At 55.9% G+C, this 16059-nt stretch overlaps 1 protein-coding gene across 1 annotated transcript in view; it reads right to left on the bottom strand.

Annotated features, from left to right (window-relative positions):
- SPTBN5 (spectrin beta, non-erythrocytic 5) overlaps positions 1-16059 on the bottom strand; it is a 45314-nt gene that overhangs the window by 14713 nt on the left and 14542 nt on the right. The window contains 25 exon segments of the mRNA XM_025038757.1: positions 146-259; positions 1006-1120; positions 1204-1319; positions 2764-2859; positions 3080-3271; positions 3440-3589; positions 4137-4304; positions 4718-4822; positions 5043-5192; positions 5365-5568; positions 6794-6967; positions 7187-7297; positions 7401-7515; positions 8287-8432; positions 8661-8796; positions 9210-9367; positions 10374-10490; positions 10743-10943; positions 11169-11355; positions 11745-11959; positions 12430-12594; positions 13094-13264; positions 14204-14303; positions 14503-14642; positions 14797-15037. Coding sequence (XP_024894525.1) covers positions 146-259; positions 1006-1120; positions 1204-1319; positions 2764-2859; positions 3080-3271; positions 3440-3589; positions 4137-4304; positions 4718-4822; positions 5043-5192; positions 5365-5568; positions 6794-6967; positions 7187-7297; positions 7401-7515; positions 8287-8432; positions 8661-8796; positions 9210-9367; positions 10374-10490; positions 10743-10943; positions 11169-11355; positions 11745-11959; positions 12430-12594; positions 13094-13264; positions 14204-14303; positions 14503-14642; positions 14797-15037 — 3787 coding nt within the window.

The following is a 16059-nucleotide window of genomic DNA, read 5'->3' as shown; positions in this document are numbered from 1 at the left end:
AGCTGCAGGAGGCCCCCCGTCTGTGGGAATAACAGCCGAGTGGATCTGGCTGGCTCTCAAGGTACTGAAGCTCCGTTGTCCTCTGCACAGGGTCCCACAGAGGAGGTACTCTGGCCTAGGCCCACCTCCACACCCAGCAGCACACCTCCACCTGGGCCTGAATGAGGCCCATTTCCTGCTCCAACTTCTCGTGTTTCTGCAGCAGCCTCTGCACGCTCTCTAGATCTTTCCCGCAGTCCAGGGCCTGGACCAGGGTGGCCTGAGGAGGAATGGGGAGATAGTGACTTGGCCTCTCTCCAGTTCCTCCCTCACTGCAGAGGGGTCACTGGCCTCAGGGTTTGTGGGTGGAAAGTAAGCACTCAGCGTGAGTCCCTTCCCAGTGTCCTCGGAGGGGCCGGAGTGGGGTGCCCACCCTGACCAGAGGCCCCTTCCTTCTGTGAAGGAGGAAGGTTCTGAGGAGAGCCGTGAGGTGGGGATGTCCTCTGAGGCAGTGATATTCATCCGTGAGGTGCTTTCACATGCACAATCTCCTTCAACTCTCATGCCTCTGGGGGCAACTGAGCATGGACAGCCAGGCCTGGCTGAGGTGGAAACCAGAGGAAGAGTAAGAACGGTCCACTGGGGCTTCTCAGGCTCTTCACTTTCACCTCTACTGGTGTGCAGCCCACGTTTCTCTGCGGTGGCTGACACAAGCCTGGGACAAACCTCCTGTGGGCTCAGGGCTTGCTCAGGGACAACAGAGGAAACTGGGGGTGGCGGGTTCTGGCCTCTGGACCCACGGTGCTTCTGGGGGCAAAAGGGTGTAGGTGGGCTGGACTCTGAGCCTGCAGTGGGGGCATCTGTGGTCTGTAGCTGATTCTGAGAGCCCCTGGCTCCCCCCTGACACACCCCTGGCAGGACCTCCAAGTCCCCACCCTGAAGAGGTGAGACGGGCAAGGGGCAGGGCACATGGGGGACTCCATGGGCAATGCCCCACCACGGGCTGTTTGCGCTTTGGCTGCTTACCTTCTCCCCAATCTGCTCTGTGACGGCATCCAGCTCAAGGGACAATGTGTGTATCTCCAGGGCCTCTTCAAGCTGCCGCTGGTAGTGAAGCAGGTTGCCATGGAAACTGTGCCACCTAGCAGAGACGGTGTGAGGCTCAGTCTGAGGTGACCCTCTAGCCCCCTACCCTGCCCCACCATTTCTGGCTCTGGGACTAGCCTATTGTTGAGATGGTGTCGCCGCTGGCAGATGGTCCTGACTTGCTCGGGGTCCCTGTTCTTGAGCTGCAGTGACAAGTCATTGATGTTCCTGATGTAGGCATCATCCACCATGTCCTGTGTGAGACAGGATGAGGGCATTGGCACCAGCTGCTCCAAGCTCCTTCTTTGTGCTCCAGTCAGCACTTGGAGGGTCTGTTTGGGCCTGAGAGAGCGTGAGGAGCAGCTTGTCTGGGGAGTGGAGACAGCGGCTTCCTCCGCCATGGCCATCGTATCCCATCCCATTCTGGGATATACTAGGAGCCCCAGAGTTGTCTCTAAGGCTAGAAAAAACATGCTCCCTGGGTCATGACCAGGCAGGAGTGGGAGGGTGGGTATGTACTGATTAGTAGAAGCGTTTAAAGTTAAAATGCAGTTTCTTGGGATAAGAAAAGCAAAGCAAGGGGTAGAAGGAAATGGTGAGCTTGGGCCTCCTGGAGTTGGATGTCCCTATCACTGAGCTGAGGCTGCCACTGCTTAAGACAGTGGGTAGGGCTTAAAGGTATCTAGGGAGGAGCCCTTGACAGTGGGTGGGGTTCTCAGGCTTCCTGCCCTTGGTAAAACCACCTTGTATTTGCAGAGCTTGTTAAATTTCCAAAGCACTTCCCTATGAAGTGTCTTAGATCAGGTAGGCAGGGAAGAGGGTTCCTCTCCTTTTATAATTGCCAGAGCAGAGCGCAAAGGCTGATGTGGCTGCTTTGGGGCAGAGCCAGGATCAAGCCCAGCTCCTGAATCCAGTGTTCTTTCTACTACAGCATCTGGTATGGTGGCTGTGACATTCCTCCATTAGTAAAGGACATCTTAGCTTAGAGCTCTGCAGCCCTTTGAAAAATCATGTGTACTTAACATCAGGGGAATGCGTTTGGTCTCGAACATCTGATTGTGAATATATCTGTCCGATTTCCCCTACACCACGCCGAGAATAACAGATGTTTGGGGGTGTGTGTGCAGGGAAGTGAGAAGGAGATGCTGTGATGCTAAAGGACGGTTATCGATTATCTGCTATTTCCAGGCACACATGCATGTTTTTAATTTTAAATTTTGAAATAATTATAGATGCACAGGAAATTGCAAAAGTAGTATAGAGCGTCCCATGTATCCTTCCCTAGCTTCCCCCACTGGTTAACATCTTACATATCTACAGTATAATATGAAAACCAGGAAACACATTTGTCTATTAACTAGATTACAGATTTCGTTCAGAGTTCATCGGTTTCTACATGCACTCATGTGTATGTGTCTGGGGGGAGGTATAGTGCTCTGTAGTTTCATTACACGTATAGATCTGTGTAACTACCACGGCACATATTACTTTCTTACCTCTGTGTTATCCCCATTTTAAAGATGAAGAAACTAAGGCTCAGCAAGATGAGGAAGTCTGCCTAAGCACATGCAGGTAGAGTGTGGAGCTGACACTTGAGCCTACATATGGCTCCAGAGCCCATGCTCAGTCACTACTCTGAGCTGTACCTCCCAGTGCGGGGATGCGCTGGCTGACCTCTCCCAGGCATGGCCTCCTTACCCCGGCCCAGATTCCCCGGAACTCCCGGAGCTGTCTGCGGAGCTTCAGGCAGTGCTCCAGGTCCTGGCCCAGGTCACCGATGTTCACCATCACCTCCTGGGAGGGCAGAACTCTTGAGCATCAGCCCTGGTGTACCCAGCCCCCTAGCACCCAGCTGCTGGGGCAGCGTCAGGGTGAGTGGCGGCTTTGGGCACTTCCTGCCCAGGGAACCAGAGGCCTGCAGGCTTGGGGCTAGCCCCCATCCCTCAGCCGTACAACTTCACCCTCAGCTGTACAACTTCACCCTCAGCTCTGCCCCTGCCCAGCTGGGCCTCACCATGTCCTGGATCCAGGCCTCTGCACAGTCCACGCTCTGCAGGAACTTTAGGAAGTTCTGCATGTCCTCCAGGTCCTGGCCCTGGAGGGCCACCGCCTGCCTCAGCTTCTCCCAGTGTTTCTGCAGTGCCTGCAGCCTCTGGGAGACCTCTCCTGTCCAAGGATGGCTCTGTGCCAGGAGAGCCTCGCCCTCCTGGGGAGGCAGGGGACACCAGGAGATCATGATTGTTAAGTTACCCTTCCTCCTGCTTTTCTGCCATCACAGCCCTCACCCATCCTGCTTCCTGCCTAAGACCTTTCCCCTTGGCCATCCTGGAGTCCAACTTTGGGGCAGGGCTGGGGCTGAGGGCCTGGCTGTTACCTTGATGACAGCTGTTATGACATCCTCATGGGCCTGGACCTCAGCCTTGAAGGCCTGGTGCTTCTGCAGGTGCCTCAACTTATCTTTCAGATCTCCAGGAGGCAGTGGCTCTTCCAACTGCTGGACCCGCTCCTGAATCCAGTCCTCGGCCTGGTGGGGGTGGGGACATGGATTCTGAGATGCTGATATTGCCTTGGTCCACAGAGATGTCCCATTTACCCTTAGCTGTGTCCAGGTAGCTGACTGCTGGCCCCAAGGGCAGGGTTGGGCAGAGCCTGGTAAATGAGAACCAGTGATTCTAGACCAGGAAGACATGTCCCAGGCCCAGCTAGCCCTCCCCACTTCCCCCACAAGCCACAGGAAGGAGCCAGCAGGGCCTTTGAGTGGGAATTCATGCTGGGAGATGAGGCTTGCCTGGTCCTAGGCCCTGGATCACATTGCTCCCTCCCCTGCCTTTCTTTGCCACACAGCGCTGCAAGAGCTCAGGATGCAGTGGGCTCTCTGCACACAGGGTCTTCGACTCAAATGTTCTGGGCTTCAGCATGGCCTCTGGGAAAGCCATTTAACTCTCCAAACCTCAGTGTTCTCATTACAGGGTTGTGGTTAGGGCTGAAAGAGCCCAGGAAGGTGAATGTCATCTGTTAACTGTAAAAAGTGGCCCAATGGAAGGCACTAGGCTGAGTGGTTGCCCTCTGACCTGGGTCGTGGCCCTAGTGAAGCCAGCCATCAGCAGGGAGGTGTGCAGGGCCTGTCCTCGGGTCTCCGCCAGTTCCTTCACTCGAGCCCGATGTTCCAACACTGTGTGGAGCAGGTCCTGGACCCTGGGGCCTTGGAGTGTGTCTGCCTGCTCACACAGAGCTGCCTCCTGTGGGGCGGGGGCACAGCCTGCTGTTCTCTCATGCTGGTGAGTCTGGAGCAGGGGCTGGCCCACAGGGAAGCCCTTCCCTCAGGCCTTTGTGGCCTAAGGCTGACTTAAGGCTGGCCCATCTCCCAGCGAGCCAGAACCCAGTGACAAAATGATATGGGGCCAAATGGACTCTTTGCTCCTGCAGTGTGGCCCACCCCATTCAAGGACCTCTTGAGCCAAACATCTAACTCTGCTCAGTCAGCCCTAACCAGACACCCCTAGCCTCACAGGTCACCGTCCCCTGCAACACTGCCTATGGGTACACACCAAGCATACTGCATCCTCCTTTTGGGACTCTCCAAAGTTCCCAGACTCCCTCACCCTCTACCCCACCAACTCTGACAAGGCCCAGGACTCCCTGAGCCCAATACCTTCTCATCCTGGGCAGTCAGCACCTTCTGGAAGGTCTCATGCTTCCAGATCAACTGTTCTACCTCTTCTACGGAGCTCCCTAGGACACTGGTTTTCAGGGAGACCTGGATCAGCCCACGGAAAAGAAACAGAGGCCATCAGGGACTGTCCAGACAGCCAGTCTGCTCAGCCCCATTAGCAGCTGTCTGTGCTGAGGTGGTACAAGCCTCTGTGCTTCATATGGGAAAAAAGCCAGAGCCCCAAGGAGCAAGGAAGTGAGTTAGAGGGAGGGGAGATGGAGCAGAGAGAGCACTAGGATGTGTGTGTTGGGGTAAGGGCACCTGCCTCCTGGGCCGTGAGGGTTTCTTCCAGGTGACCACACTTCCTGAGGAAGAGCTGCTCCTGGTGTGTGGCCTGCAGCCTCTCTTGCTTCTGCTCCCAGGCCTGGAACAGCTGCTCCCGCCTGTCCTTCAGGGCCTGCAGCCCTTCCTGGACCTGGGGACAAGCATTTGGGAGCCTGTGCTAGGGGTTGCCGCATGGATGAGAGAGAAGCACATCCTGAGGGAGGCTTCTGAGGAGAGGCCTGTGCACAGTGGGGCAGGGCACAAGGAGGTCAGGCTCAGGCGAGGTCAGGGTAGGCTGGGGGGCACCAGAAAAGGGGGCCCACCTCCCTGATGGGTGTTCCTGCAGCCAGAAGTGCCTGCTGGCCCAGCTGGGTGGCCCGCTGGTGTAGCTCCTCCTGGGCCTCCAGTTCTGCCCGAAGCTGTTGGTGAATGCTGAGCTTTATCTGAACACTGCTGCCCTCTTGGGAGTTCTTCTCCTCTTGCAGCTCCTGCCATACACCAGCCACCCAGGACATGTAGTCCTGCACCTGGATCCCAAAGAGACGGAGGGAGAGAGCTGGGTGAGAAATGGGTCAGTGGCAGAGAACCAGGCTCTGAGGCACAACCACCTGGATCCACTCATTCATTGCAGTGGCCTGAGCTGTCCTGGGTCACAGCCTCAGGTGAGGCTCAGGGGCCCTTTGTCACCTGGTTCCTCTACTGTCATCTTACCCAGTCCTCCCAGGTCAACTAAATTCTCCATATCCAGCCCAGCCTCCCTGTCACCCTCACCAAGTCTTATCTCCCCCCTCTGCTTCTGCTGCCTCTCCTGCTTCAGAAGCTCTTCCTCCTTCCTTCTATCTCTTCCAAGCTCACACATTTTTTTAAGTGCCAAGGCCTTCTTTGCTTCATGAAGTCTTCCCTGGCACCTTGACATCTTACTACTCGCTTTGTCCTCTGGATTTCCAATTTAACGTAAACTACTTTTGTTGATTTGTGTACAAACACAATGTTAAAGCTGGTGGGGCCTTGGACCCTTGCCCAAACATCTCATTGCACAGATGAAGAAGGGTAAATGGCACCATGTGCATGAAAGAGCTTTGTAAACTTTGGGCACTCACAAACAGGCTAACGACCTAGAATTAAGTGTCTTGCTCAAGCCCACACATCTAGAAAGCGGCAGAATAGGGTCCCTAAACACAAACCTTTCCACAGTTATAGTTTGGGCTTTCTGGTCTACCAGGCACCAGGACGTGGGGACTCTGGGGGCATCCCACACCAGAGCCCACTGTCTCAACCTGACTCTCTTGGGTATTAGGCTCATCTCCTCATCTAGACAGGCTCCACGAGGGAAGTGGCTCTCTCTTACGCAGATTCTAGCACCGTCCTAGCACAGAGCTAAATGCACATGTTAAGTAGACACTGCTTATTCCCGAGGTCACCGTCTAGAACATCTGAGTCTCCAGTTACGGGCTTTCTTGGACCACTTTTATTTCTCAGCTCTGGCTGGGACCCTTGTCTCTTGACTGCCTTGTCACTCACCTGGGCTGGTGTTGACCCAAACCTGAACAGTCACTGCTATAACCCATGTGCTCAGCTCTCTGGCCAGCCAGACCAATATTCAGATGTGCTCATGCTCTCCCATTTCATGTCCATACTTTTCTCATTCCAGAGCTGGAGGGCCTCATAAGTGCATGTCCATGCATGGTATAACATGTACCCCCGCCCCCCCGCACACACACACATGTGCTGCCCCAGGGAAGGAGCCCTCACCGCTGTGTGGAAGCGGGCCAGGAGGCATGCCTGCTTCAGCTGACCCTTGCGCTGCTCCATGTGTAGTTTCAGGGCCTCCCAGGCCTGCACCAGTGCCCGCTGCCTCTGCTGCACTGCATGGGCCTGAGGGCCCAGCTTCTGCACCATGCCTCCTGTCTCCAGCAGCTCCTGCAGCTGGGCTCAGGGTAAGGTATAGGGAGGGAAGAGTCATATCCTCCAAGAGGCAGAAGGGCCTGCCCATCCCACAGATTCCTCCTTGGGCCATGCCCTGCTGTATGTGATGGGGCCCAAATATAAGTCCCAAGGGAGTATAGAAAATCGAGAAGAACAGCTGGGCAGACCTGAGGGGGCTGCAGGGGCCCGAGTGAGAGAGGCAGCCAGACCTAAGCTTACCTGCCGCTCAGTGCCCACAAGTTCGTGCTCTAGCCCCTCGTGTCTCCTCGTCTGGGCCTCTAGTCCACGCAAGTCCTGGGCCAAGTCACTGGGGAGGCTTGTGGCTTTCTCCTGAGGAGAAGACATGGCCCAGAGGATTAGGAATGGAAGGTGGAGCACAGCCTGGGGTGGATCCACTTCTAGAAAGAATCCCCTCTCTCCCCTGGGCTCACACCTGGATCTGGGTGAGGGCTTCCGACAGATCTCTGTGCACTCTGAGAGTGATCTCGGCATCTCTGAGCAGCTGGCCTCGGGCCTGGGTCAGCTCCCATAGCTCCGACCAGGCAGCCCTGCCCCAAGGCATGCAAGAGACCAGCAACACATCAGCTATTGACCCAGCATTGCGTTCCGCCCCCTTGCTAAGTCTGGCCAGCTCTTCGCCTCTCTGGGTGTTTCCAGGACTGGCCCAAAACTCCTCTCCTGCCTCTGGCCCTGCCTGCAGACCTTCCTCCCTGGAACCCATCTTTCCAACTTTACTATGAATTCAATCCTTTGCTGCTATCAAGTTCAGTATTTAGTTGATTTCTATTCCTTGCGGCACTCCTTCCATCTTGTGTGTTCCAGTCTGAATATTATCAATCGATTATAAACGCTTGGAAGCACAGGCCATGTCTTCTTTCCATTTCTCATTAACTCTGCAAACTCTCACTGAATTCCTAAGGCTCCTGCCAGGGCAGGCTCTGTGCTAGGGGTTATGAACAAGTCATGACCTTTCCTCACGGTACACAGGCTAGGGGTGGATCCAAACTTGCTAGGTAGGCAGCTAGGCAGTCTTCCCTCAGCTTATCCTCCAGGTCCTGGGAGCCAGTGGTTTGAAAGAGTGCCCCTGGGGGTCTGGGCAGAGCTCTTGGATTTGCACTCCCAGCCTCACCTTCCTGCACAGGCCAAGGCCACATGTGGCTGGTTCAGTTTCCCTGGACCAGCCTTCTGCAGACTCCTCGTGGGCAGGCAGAGACATATGGTCCTCAGAGCATGCTGCCCGCTCTCTTAACACTCTAAGAACTGCCTGCCCTGCACATTCCCCAAACCTACACTCCTGGCCGGGCCTGCTGGGCACTTACTGCAGCTCCTGCTGCCTCCGACGGGCCTTGGGAGCAGTGCTGTGCCCACGCTCCAGCATCGTCTCCACCAGGTGCTGGCAGATTGCCACTTGCTGCCGGCCCATCTCCACTTGGTGCTGAAACTTTGCAAACTTGGTGCAGAGGTGCTAAGAAAAAGAGGAATGGGTGACAGGGTGGCAAGGCAGCAAGCAGCCTGGAAGTGAGGTGTCAGTGACGTCTCAGCAATGTGGGGTTAGACAGCTGCAGCACTTGCCCACTCTATTCAGAGATCTGTCCTTAGCCAGGCCTCATAATTTCCGTGGCCCCTTTCTCCACGCAGCCCAGCTCCCAGCCTTCTGCCTCAGGGCTCCTCCTTGCCCCAGCCCTCTTCTCACCAGGACGTGCTCATGGTCCTCTCCGAGGCTTTCCTCTCCTCTGGCCGCCTGTGTCTGGCTAGCTAGCCAGCTCTGCAGCTCCTCAGCTTCCCTCATGAACTCGTGCAGCTTCAGGGTGCCCTCCAGTTCTCGGTCCCTGTGGGGATGGCCCATGGTTCCCCAGAAGTTAGGTGCCTACCCTCCTGGGGACAACTGGTCAAGCCACAGGGGGTGACCTGAAGGAAGAGGTTATTCATGTTCTCTGCCCAAGCCTGTGGCTCTGGATTCAGGGATAAGTAAATACAGGAAGGCCAGTGTAGTAGGGCAGGAAAGGTATGGATGTGGGGAAGAGATGGCTCGCTGGAAGCTGGAGGTGCATGTTCCTGCCCAGAGGGCCATCACTGAGGAATTTATGGAAGGAGATGAGCAACACATAGCAAGGACTCATCTGACACATCTCTGTGGGCCTGAGGTCATGGGTTCCTTCCAACTCAGGGTTGCGGTATGGGATCGTACAGTCAACCATGGCTAGACCCCCTGTACCCAGACGGGGTGCAAGGTTTCTCTCACCGTGAGGCTGCCAACTCCTGCAGCACCTGTAGTTGCCCCCGGAGCCTCTCTTGCACCATGCCCAGCTGCTCAGGGGCCTCGGGGCCACTGAGGGTGTGGACCCTCTGGTCAAGCTTCTCCATGGAGCTCCAATAAAGAGCCAGTTCTTGTTGCAGGGCCTGCCAGCACACAAGGACTCAGGCCAGGCTCAGATTGGGTGACTCTTTTATCTGTCCACCCACCTATCTATTTACCTATTGATCACACACACGCCCATCTCCCCACATCCTCTCATCCACTTCTAGCCCAACTGTCCACTCATGGCTCCATCACCCACCTACCTATTCTGATGGAGTTCTTACTGTTCCATAAAAGTGAAGACATGGACTGTGGCCTCAGAGGGCTCACTATTTACAGGGAAGGGTGAATGCTGGGTAATCACAGTATAAGAGATGGAAAGAGTTAAGCAAAGCACCCAGGATGCCCGAGACACTGAAGCTCCATGAGGCCACGGCTACAGGCCTCTCAGGAATGGCTCATGGAAAGTCCTCAGTCGCAGGACACTGAAACACTGGCCACTAGGGCTGTGCAGAAAAAGTGCCCAGACAAGAGGACACTTCAGTGACAGCAGGAACCAGGATTGCTCCGGTTCAGGTTTTGGGGCTTGTGTGGTCCTGAGGGCCTGATCCCAGGAGAGGTGTTCTAGGTCTCCTTTTGATTGGAGTATTTGTGTGGGGGGGAGGGAGGTTTCAGGAAAGGCATTTGGTTAACTCAAAGGATGATATTCAGAGCATGGGAGGAAGAAGAACCCTGTGGAAGATGAGAAGAGGCCTAGAATGAGCGACCCCAAAAGAGAGTAGAAAGGTGCCGGGGAAGGAGAGGAAGCAAGAGGAGAAGGCAGAGAAGTCCCGAGGCCATGGAGATAGACTAGGACAGAGACTAAAGAGGGGGATGGGTCCCTCAAAGGGGCTGCCTCTGAAGAAGGGGGGCACTGGGCAAGAGCAGGGACCCTGCGGGATTTGGGTGAGTGGTGGGGAAGGGGCCGGCTGTGTCTTCTGGAAGAAAGAGCAGGGCTCTGTGCCTCTGAGAAATAGGAAGTGCCCTTTGGGTGTGTGATAGAAGTTTCTCTGATGGCCCATCATCGCCCAAGTCCAGACTGTGTGGAGGATGCTCAGGATATGGTACCTGGTGCTTCTTAATGAGCCTGGTGGTGCCTGCCTCGTCTTCACCGTAGTCCTGACTGCTCACCAGTGGCCACTTCTCCTCCGCCCAGCCCTCCACCTCTGACACATCCAGAAAATACTGCCAAGGATAGTGTCAACTCACCTCGATGAACTCAGATGGGACCCCTCCATCAATGCTTAGGGACATCATGCTAGGCCCTCCAGTGGCCAGCACAAAGAGGCTTCTGTGTCCATACAGGGACCAGCCAGGTCCTGGCCCAGAGTTCTCATCACTGACCCACCTCCCAGAGAGTCCCAGGTCCCGCAGACCTCATTCATTGAGACTGCCTACTTTGGCCACTTTGCCCGACCTGTGCTCTCTACATCCTACCTGCTGGAGAGTGACAGCCTGCTGCAAGCACTCGGCCCGCTCCTCACACGCCTGCTCCAGCTCTGCCCAGCGGCCTTCCAGTTCCTGGCAGTGCTCCATGATATGCAAGGCTTGGGGGTGCCCCGAGGCTGCTAGGCTCTGTCCAGAACCCAGCACCTGCTGCACCTGTCCCTGGTGAGCTTTCACCTCCGCCCGGAGCTCCTGCCATGGAATAGCACGAGGGGCTGTTCCCAGATTCCCTTGGCCACAGGGTGCCCAGAACAGAGCCATAGATGTGGCTCCGGGCCCCAAACATGGAAAAGCTCCCAGACAGAGAACAGCTAGGAGCAGAGACTTGGAAAGAAGGACACTCTGAGTAGCAGCGGAGAGCTTCCAAGGCCTGGGAATAGGGCATCAGGGGTCCTGGGAGGAAAAGGGGGCCATTACCTTGTGCTTGTGGCAAAGGCTCAGAGCATCATCCAAGCACGTGGTGGAGCTGGCAGAGCTTGCACTGGGCATATGCTCAGCTACCCACGTGAGCTCCAAGGTGATCAAGTGGTAGAACTGGTACAGCTCAACCGAGGCCTGTAGCTGCAGACGCCGGGCGGCCAGACATCCCTGCAGGGACTCCAACCTAAGTGGAGGCAGAAGAGATGAAAGAGGTTGGGGACGGGTGAGAACAAACCTTCAGTCCTTTCTGCGGCCCAGCCTGGGACCTGTGAGGAACAAGGTGGGGTACGGCGGAAATTTGATGGTAGGAGGCAGCTAGAGAGGGCCCACGGCCCAACCTCCTGCCCAAATGACTTCAGATCATGGGGTGCCTCAGCTGCCTTAGTTGGGGTCTCTGACTCTCCTAGCCTGGGAATGACTGTAGCACACCATATTCACCCAAAAAGAAAAGGGATTTGGACAACCTCAGTGCTGGAGGTGCCGCTTTGCTGGGCTCACTGGGTAAAACTGCCCTTACGTTCACATGGGAGGGTAACACATGGTGAGGTGAAGATGGAACAAGCAGGCGAGTACCTCTGGAGATACTTTTGGGTCTCCTCCATGATGGGCTGGGAATTGACCACCTGGTGGGCCTGGGCGACTAGGGCAGCCATTTTGCTGGCCAATGCCTGGCTCTCGCTCTCCAGCTGGCGGTGCTGTTTCTGCAGCCCCCGGCTGGAGCACAGGTCCTGCCCTGTTTCTGCTCCCTGTAGGGCCCCCTCCAGCTGCTCCATCTTCTCCTTAGCATCCTGGGGAGGGACAATGGTGCTGCATTGGGCTCTCCACATACAAGCTAGCAAATGGCCCTTCTTGGGCTCTAGGACTGAGTGCTTGTAGCACACCATATTCACCCAGAACTCACTGTAACCTCTGTCCCCACCATTTCCACCCGCCCCCCCTCAGCAGCAGCGCCCAAACCATGAGGTTCCCCTGGAACCTCATGAGCACCCCTGTCTCCTCACACTTTTTTTCTCCCTGGGGAACTCAAGCTGTATTAACCATATGCTGGGCACACAAGAGAAAATCTCATATTTGCCTGCTGGTGGGCAAAACCAGGCTCGACTTGCCATAGGCCAGAGGCCTCCAAAGGCTGCAGGACATCCTAGGGTCTCTCCAGAGTCAGCAGAACATCCAGATTCCTCCTCTCCCTTCCTCATCCTGCCTGTTCCCAGCCCAGCCTTGATCTCTGTCCTGTGCTCTGCCCGTCTCTTCATCTGACCTGTAGCAGTGCGAGGAGCTGGTCCCGCTGCCTTGCCTGCTGGAGCTGCTCCCTACGCTCTGCCATCTTGCGGTTCAACTCTTCCCACTGGCTACTCAGGCCCTGAAGCCTGGCCTGCACGTCCTCCTGGACACAAGGCTTGCTGCTCGACAGTTCTCTGCCAATCTGCAGTGGACACAAAGGCCCAGGGAGTCATGTTGAGCTGCTGGTACCATGAGCAGTTTCAGCAGGCTAGACCCCGGTGGCAGAGGTGGGCGTGCCTGGCTACAAGGTGCATTTTACAGGCTGCAGGGGCTTGTGCAGTTCATATGTCCCTAATCTGTGAGCAAAGGTGGGAGAGTTTTCCTCTGATGCCCACAAGTAGCTCAGGGGGAGAAGGCATCTGGCCAATGGTGGGGAAGGTCTTTGTTCAGGTGGAGGAAGCAGGCTCTGGAGCATATCTGGAAAGTTGAAGGAAAGGGAAGACAGAAGGTTTTGGGGCTGGTTTGGGTGCCCAGACCAGGGGCTGCCCAGCTGAGTGAAGGAGGAAGCTGGGGGATCCTAATTGCATGGTAACTGAAGTCAATTCTTCCTTCAATGAGTGTGTTCCATGAAAACATCCTGTGCAGCTGGGCAGGGAACTTGAAGATGAGTAGGCCCTGCACCCTCTGTCCAGTGCCCCTACCTGCTGCAGGCCCTCCACGTGCCCATGGGTGGCCAGCAGCTCACGCTCAGCTGCTTCATGCCTCTTGAGTTTCTGCAGGATGTTGCTAGGCTCCTGGGAGGGCTCATCCACTACCACCAGCCCCTTCTCCTTCATCCAGAGCATCAGCTCCATCACGTCCTGCTTCCATTCCTGCCCAAGACCCAGGAGAGAGTAGGTCTCAGAGACCAGGGGTAAGGGCTGGCATAAGGACCTCTATGAGAACAGTCTAAGGGACCCTTGTGGGAAGAGCAGGACCAGAGCCAATCCTAGGGTGCAAGAGAGGCGGGGCTTTGGGTTACTACTCCCAAGTGGGGACAGGAAAATCACGATTGTGAGGGAAATGTTTCAGGGAAAGCAGTAGGAGGAGGCTGAGGGAGTAAGGGCCTGGACCCTAAGGCACCCTGTTCTGGCAGGAGTGCCTGGTCAGCCAGAAACACTGCAGCCCACGTAAGATCACATATGGCCATCTCTCTCCAAACAGGCTTAAGCTCTGGGAGGGCCATAGTCTGGTCAAGCTCTGAGCCCCTAAGATTGGTAGAACAAATATCTGACAGAGCCAAAGTCTGCAGCTGGTACCCATGGAAGAGCCTAGAGTGTGGCCAGAAACAATGGGGAAGGGGAATAACCAGATGAGGAAGGGCATTATTCAAGACTTTGGGCCCAGCCCTGTCTCCCAGCAGTGCGGCTTCAGCCTCAGTTTTCCTTATCTGGAAAAATCAGAGCCATAATGCCTGTCCCATGAGGGATGCTGTGAGGGTCAGTGACATAACGTGTCCCCTTATCCAGTCACCTGTGCAGTGTGCAATGCGCGGGAGGAGGAGAAGGGACGAAGCCATGGTGGAGACGATCACCTAGGCCTGCCCGGCCCAGCCCTGTCTCCCAGCAGTGCGGCTTCAGCCTCAGTTTTCCTTATCTGGAAAAATCAGAGCCATAATGCCTGTCCCATGAGGGATGCTGTGAGGGTCAGTGACATAACGTGTGAGAAAGTGCTTTATGAAGTGTAAAGTGCTCTGCACAGTTATTAGTGCAGCAGCGGACTCTTAGGCATTCCTCTAGGGTAGGCCTCATGCACCTGGTCGTGCCCCTCACCTGGAACTGGAGGGAAGCCAGCAGCTGCCTCCTTCTCTGCTCACACCTCTCCTGGACCCTGGTCCACTGCTCCTGGACACTCTGCAGCTTCTCTCTGACCCTGGAGGGAACATTGAGGAGGGGGAGGGTATGGGGAGGGCTCTATAATGTCTGAGATCCACCCCAAAGTTCAGCCCAGGCAGCCCGGAGTACCCCTTCCCATTCCCCACTACTCTCCACCCACTCTCCCAGCGTCAGAGCAAGAGGCTGTGCAGTCTGAGAAACAGTGGCAGGTGCTGGCCTGACAGGCCCAGGCTCACTTGTGTGCAGCAGGGTGTTGGCTCTGAGCCAGCTTCTTGCCACGTGCCTGCAGAGCCTCTGCCCGAGGGCCCAGTATGCTGAGGAGCCGCCCAAACTGCTGGTGTTGCTGCAGCAGGCTCTGGGCCTCTCCCACATCCTCCTGGGGGTGCAGAGACCTGAGGTCATGTCTGGGACAATGGGGGTCGGCACCATCTCGCCCACCACCAGCCCAGGGGTCTCCTGCCCAGCCTGGCTTCTAAGCTCCCTCCAGTGATGGGGAAGCAGCACCTAGCTGGACATCCCTGGATCCATACCCCAAGGTTGTCCAGCTGCAGGAAGGCCTCATGCTTGGAACAGGTGGCAGTGAAACCATCCACTTCTTGGCCAAACTTCTGCAGCTCCAGCCCCTCCTGCAGCTGCTGCTGTCTCTGCTCCCAGGCAGCCTTTAACCCCTGGCCTTGCTGGCTCAGGAGACTCAGAGCATTGATCACCTCTTGGGAGTCTGTGGAGCCCAAGGCTGCCATGGGCTCGCCCTGAGCCTTTAGCTGCTGCAGCCTGGCCAGGACGACAGGCAGAGGGTCAAAGCCCATCCCTCCTCTCACCAACCTTCCTCTCACTTCGCCTCCATGGTCATTTATCTCAGAGCTCTGATGTGAGGGTAGCTGGAGGGTATCTGAGGCTGGTTAGCCCCAGTGGTTCACTTGTCTTGTGGGACAGCTGTGCCCTGGCCCACTAGTGAGACACTGAACATCACAGACTCAGCACAGTGCTTAGGACTCAATAGTTCTCATACTCCCTGCCATGTCATACCCTTGCTCTAGCTGGCCAATGCCCAGGCAAGTAGAGGGGCTGAGGCAGCACAACACAGAAAAATCACTCAAACCACACACATGCCTGACTGTAGGGCTACTGCAAGCCCATGTGGAGACTCAATGAATTAGAAAAGGCTCCCTTCTCAGTTGGGTGCAGCCCACAAGTACATGACTTGGGAATGGGTAACAGCTTGGTGTGAATTAGAAAAAGGTTCCACTTCTCTGAGCTTTTGCAGCCCTGAACCAGGTAGTTTGGTGAACAGGGGATGGGATGGACTCAGTGCTTACTAGGCAACTTGTCAGGCTCCCTTGTGCAGGCAGGCCATGCAACTGTACTCGGTGACTTTGCCTGCCTGTCAGGCCCAAACCATGAACTATGTAGAAGAGTCATCGCCATACTGAGGACGTAGGTATCTTAGTCCATGGGGGTCCTGGGCCATTTGCCTCCAGGGGCAAATGGGATCTGTGTTACCCAGCATAGCTGAAAGGCTGGGCCACCCTGACTGAAATCAATCCATCAGTCTCACCTGCATGGGGTGTGACCAGGCCTGGACTGACTAGAACTTCCTAGGCAGCTCAGTTTCTGTCCTCGGTCCCTTCCTGAAGTGTGCAGGATGCCTGGCCAGTCCTTGGTTACATCTTCCCTCCTCGAAAACCTGCCTCGAGCATCATGCTAAACACCAGCTTGGGCCAACCCCCTGGGTGATGCACTGTTTCCTGCCTGTCTTTTTCTGGTGGCCTGTCCCCATGGGCCTTGGCCAGCCC

This window comes from Pteropus alecto, unplaced genomic scaffold (genome assembly GCF_000325575.1).
Source record: "Pteropus alecto unplaced genomic scaffold, ASM32557v1 scaffold86, whole genome shotgun sequence".
NCBI classification, from domain to species: domain Eukaryota; kingdom Metazoa; phylum Chordata; class Mammalia; order Chiroptera; family Pteropodidae; genus Pteropus; species Pteropus alecto.
Note: the sequence above shows the minus strand (reverse complement) of the source record. Positions and strands in the feature narration are given on the sequence as shown.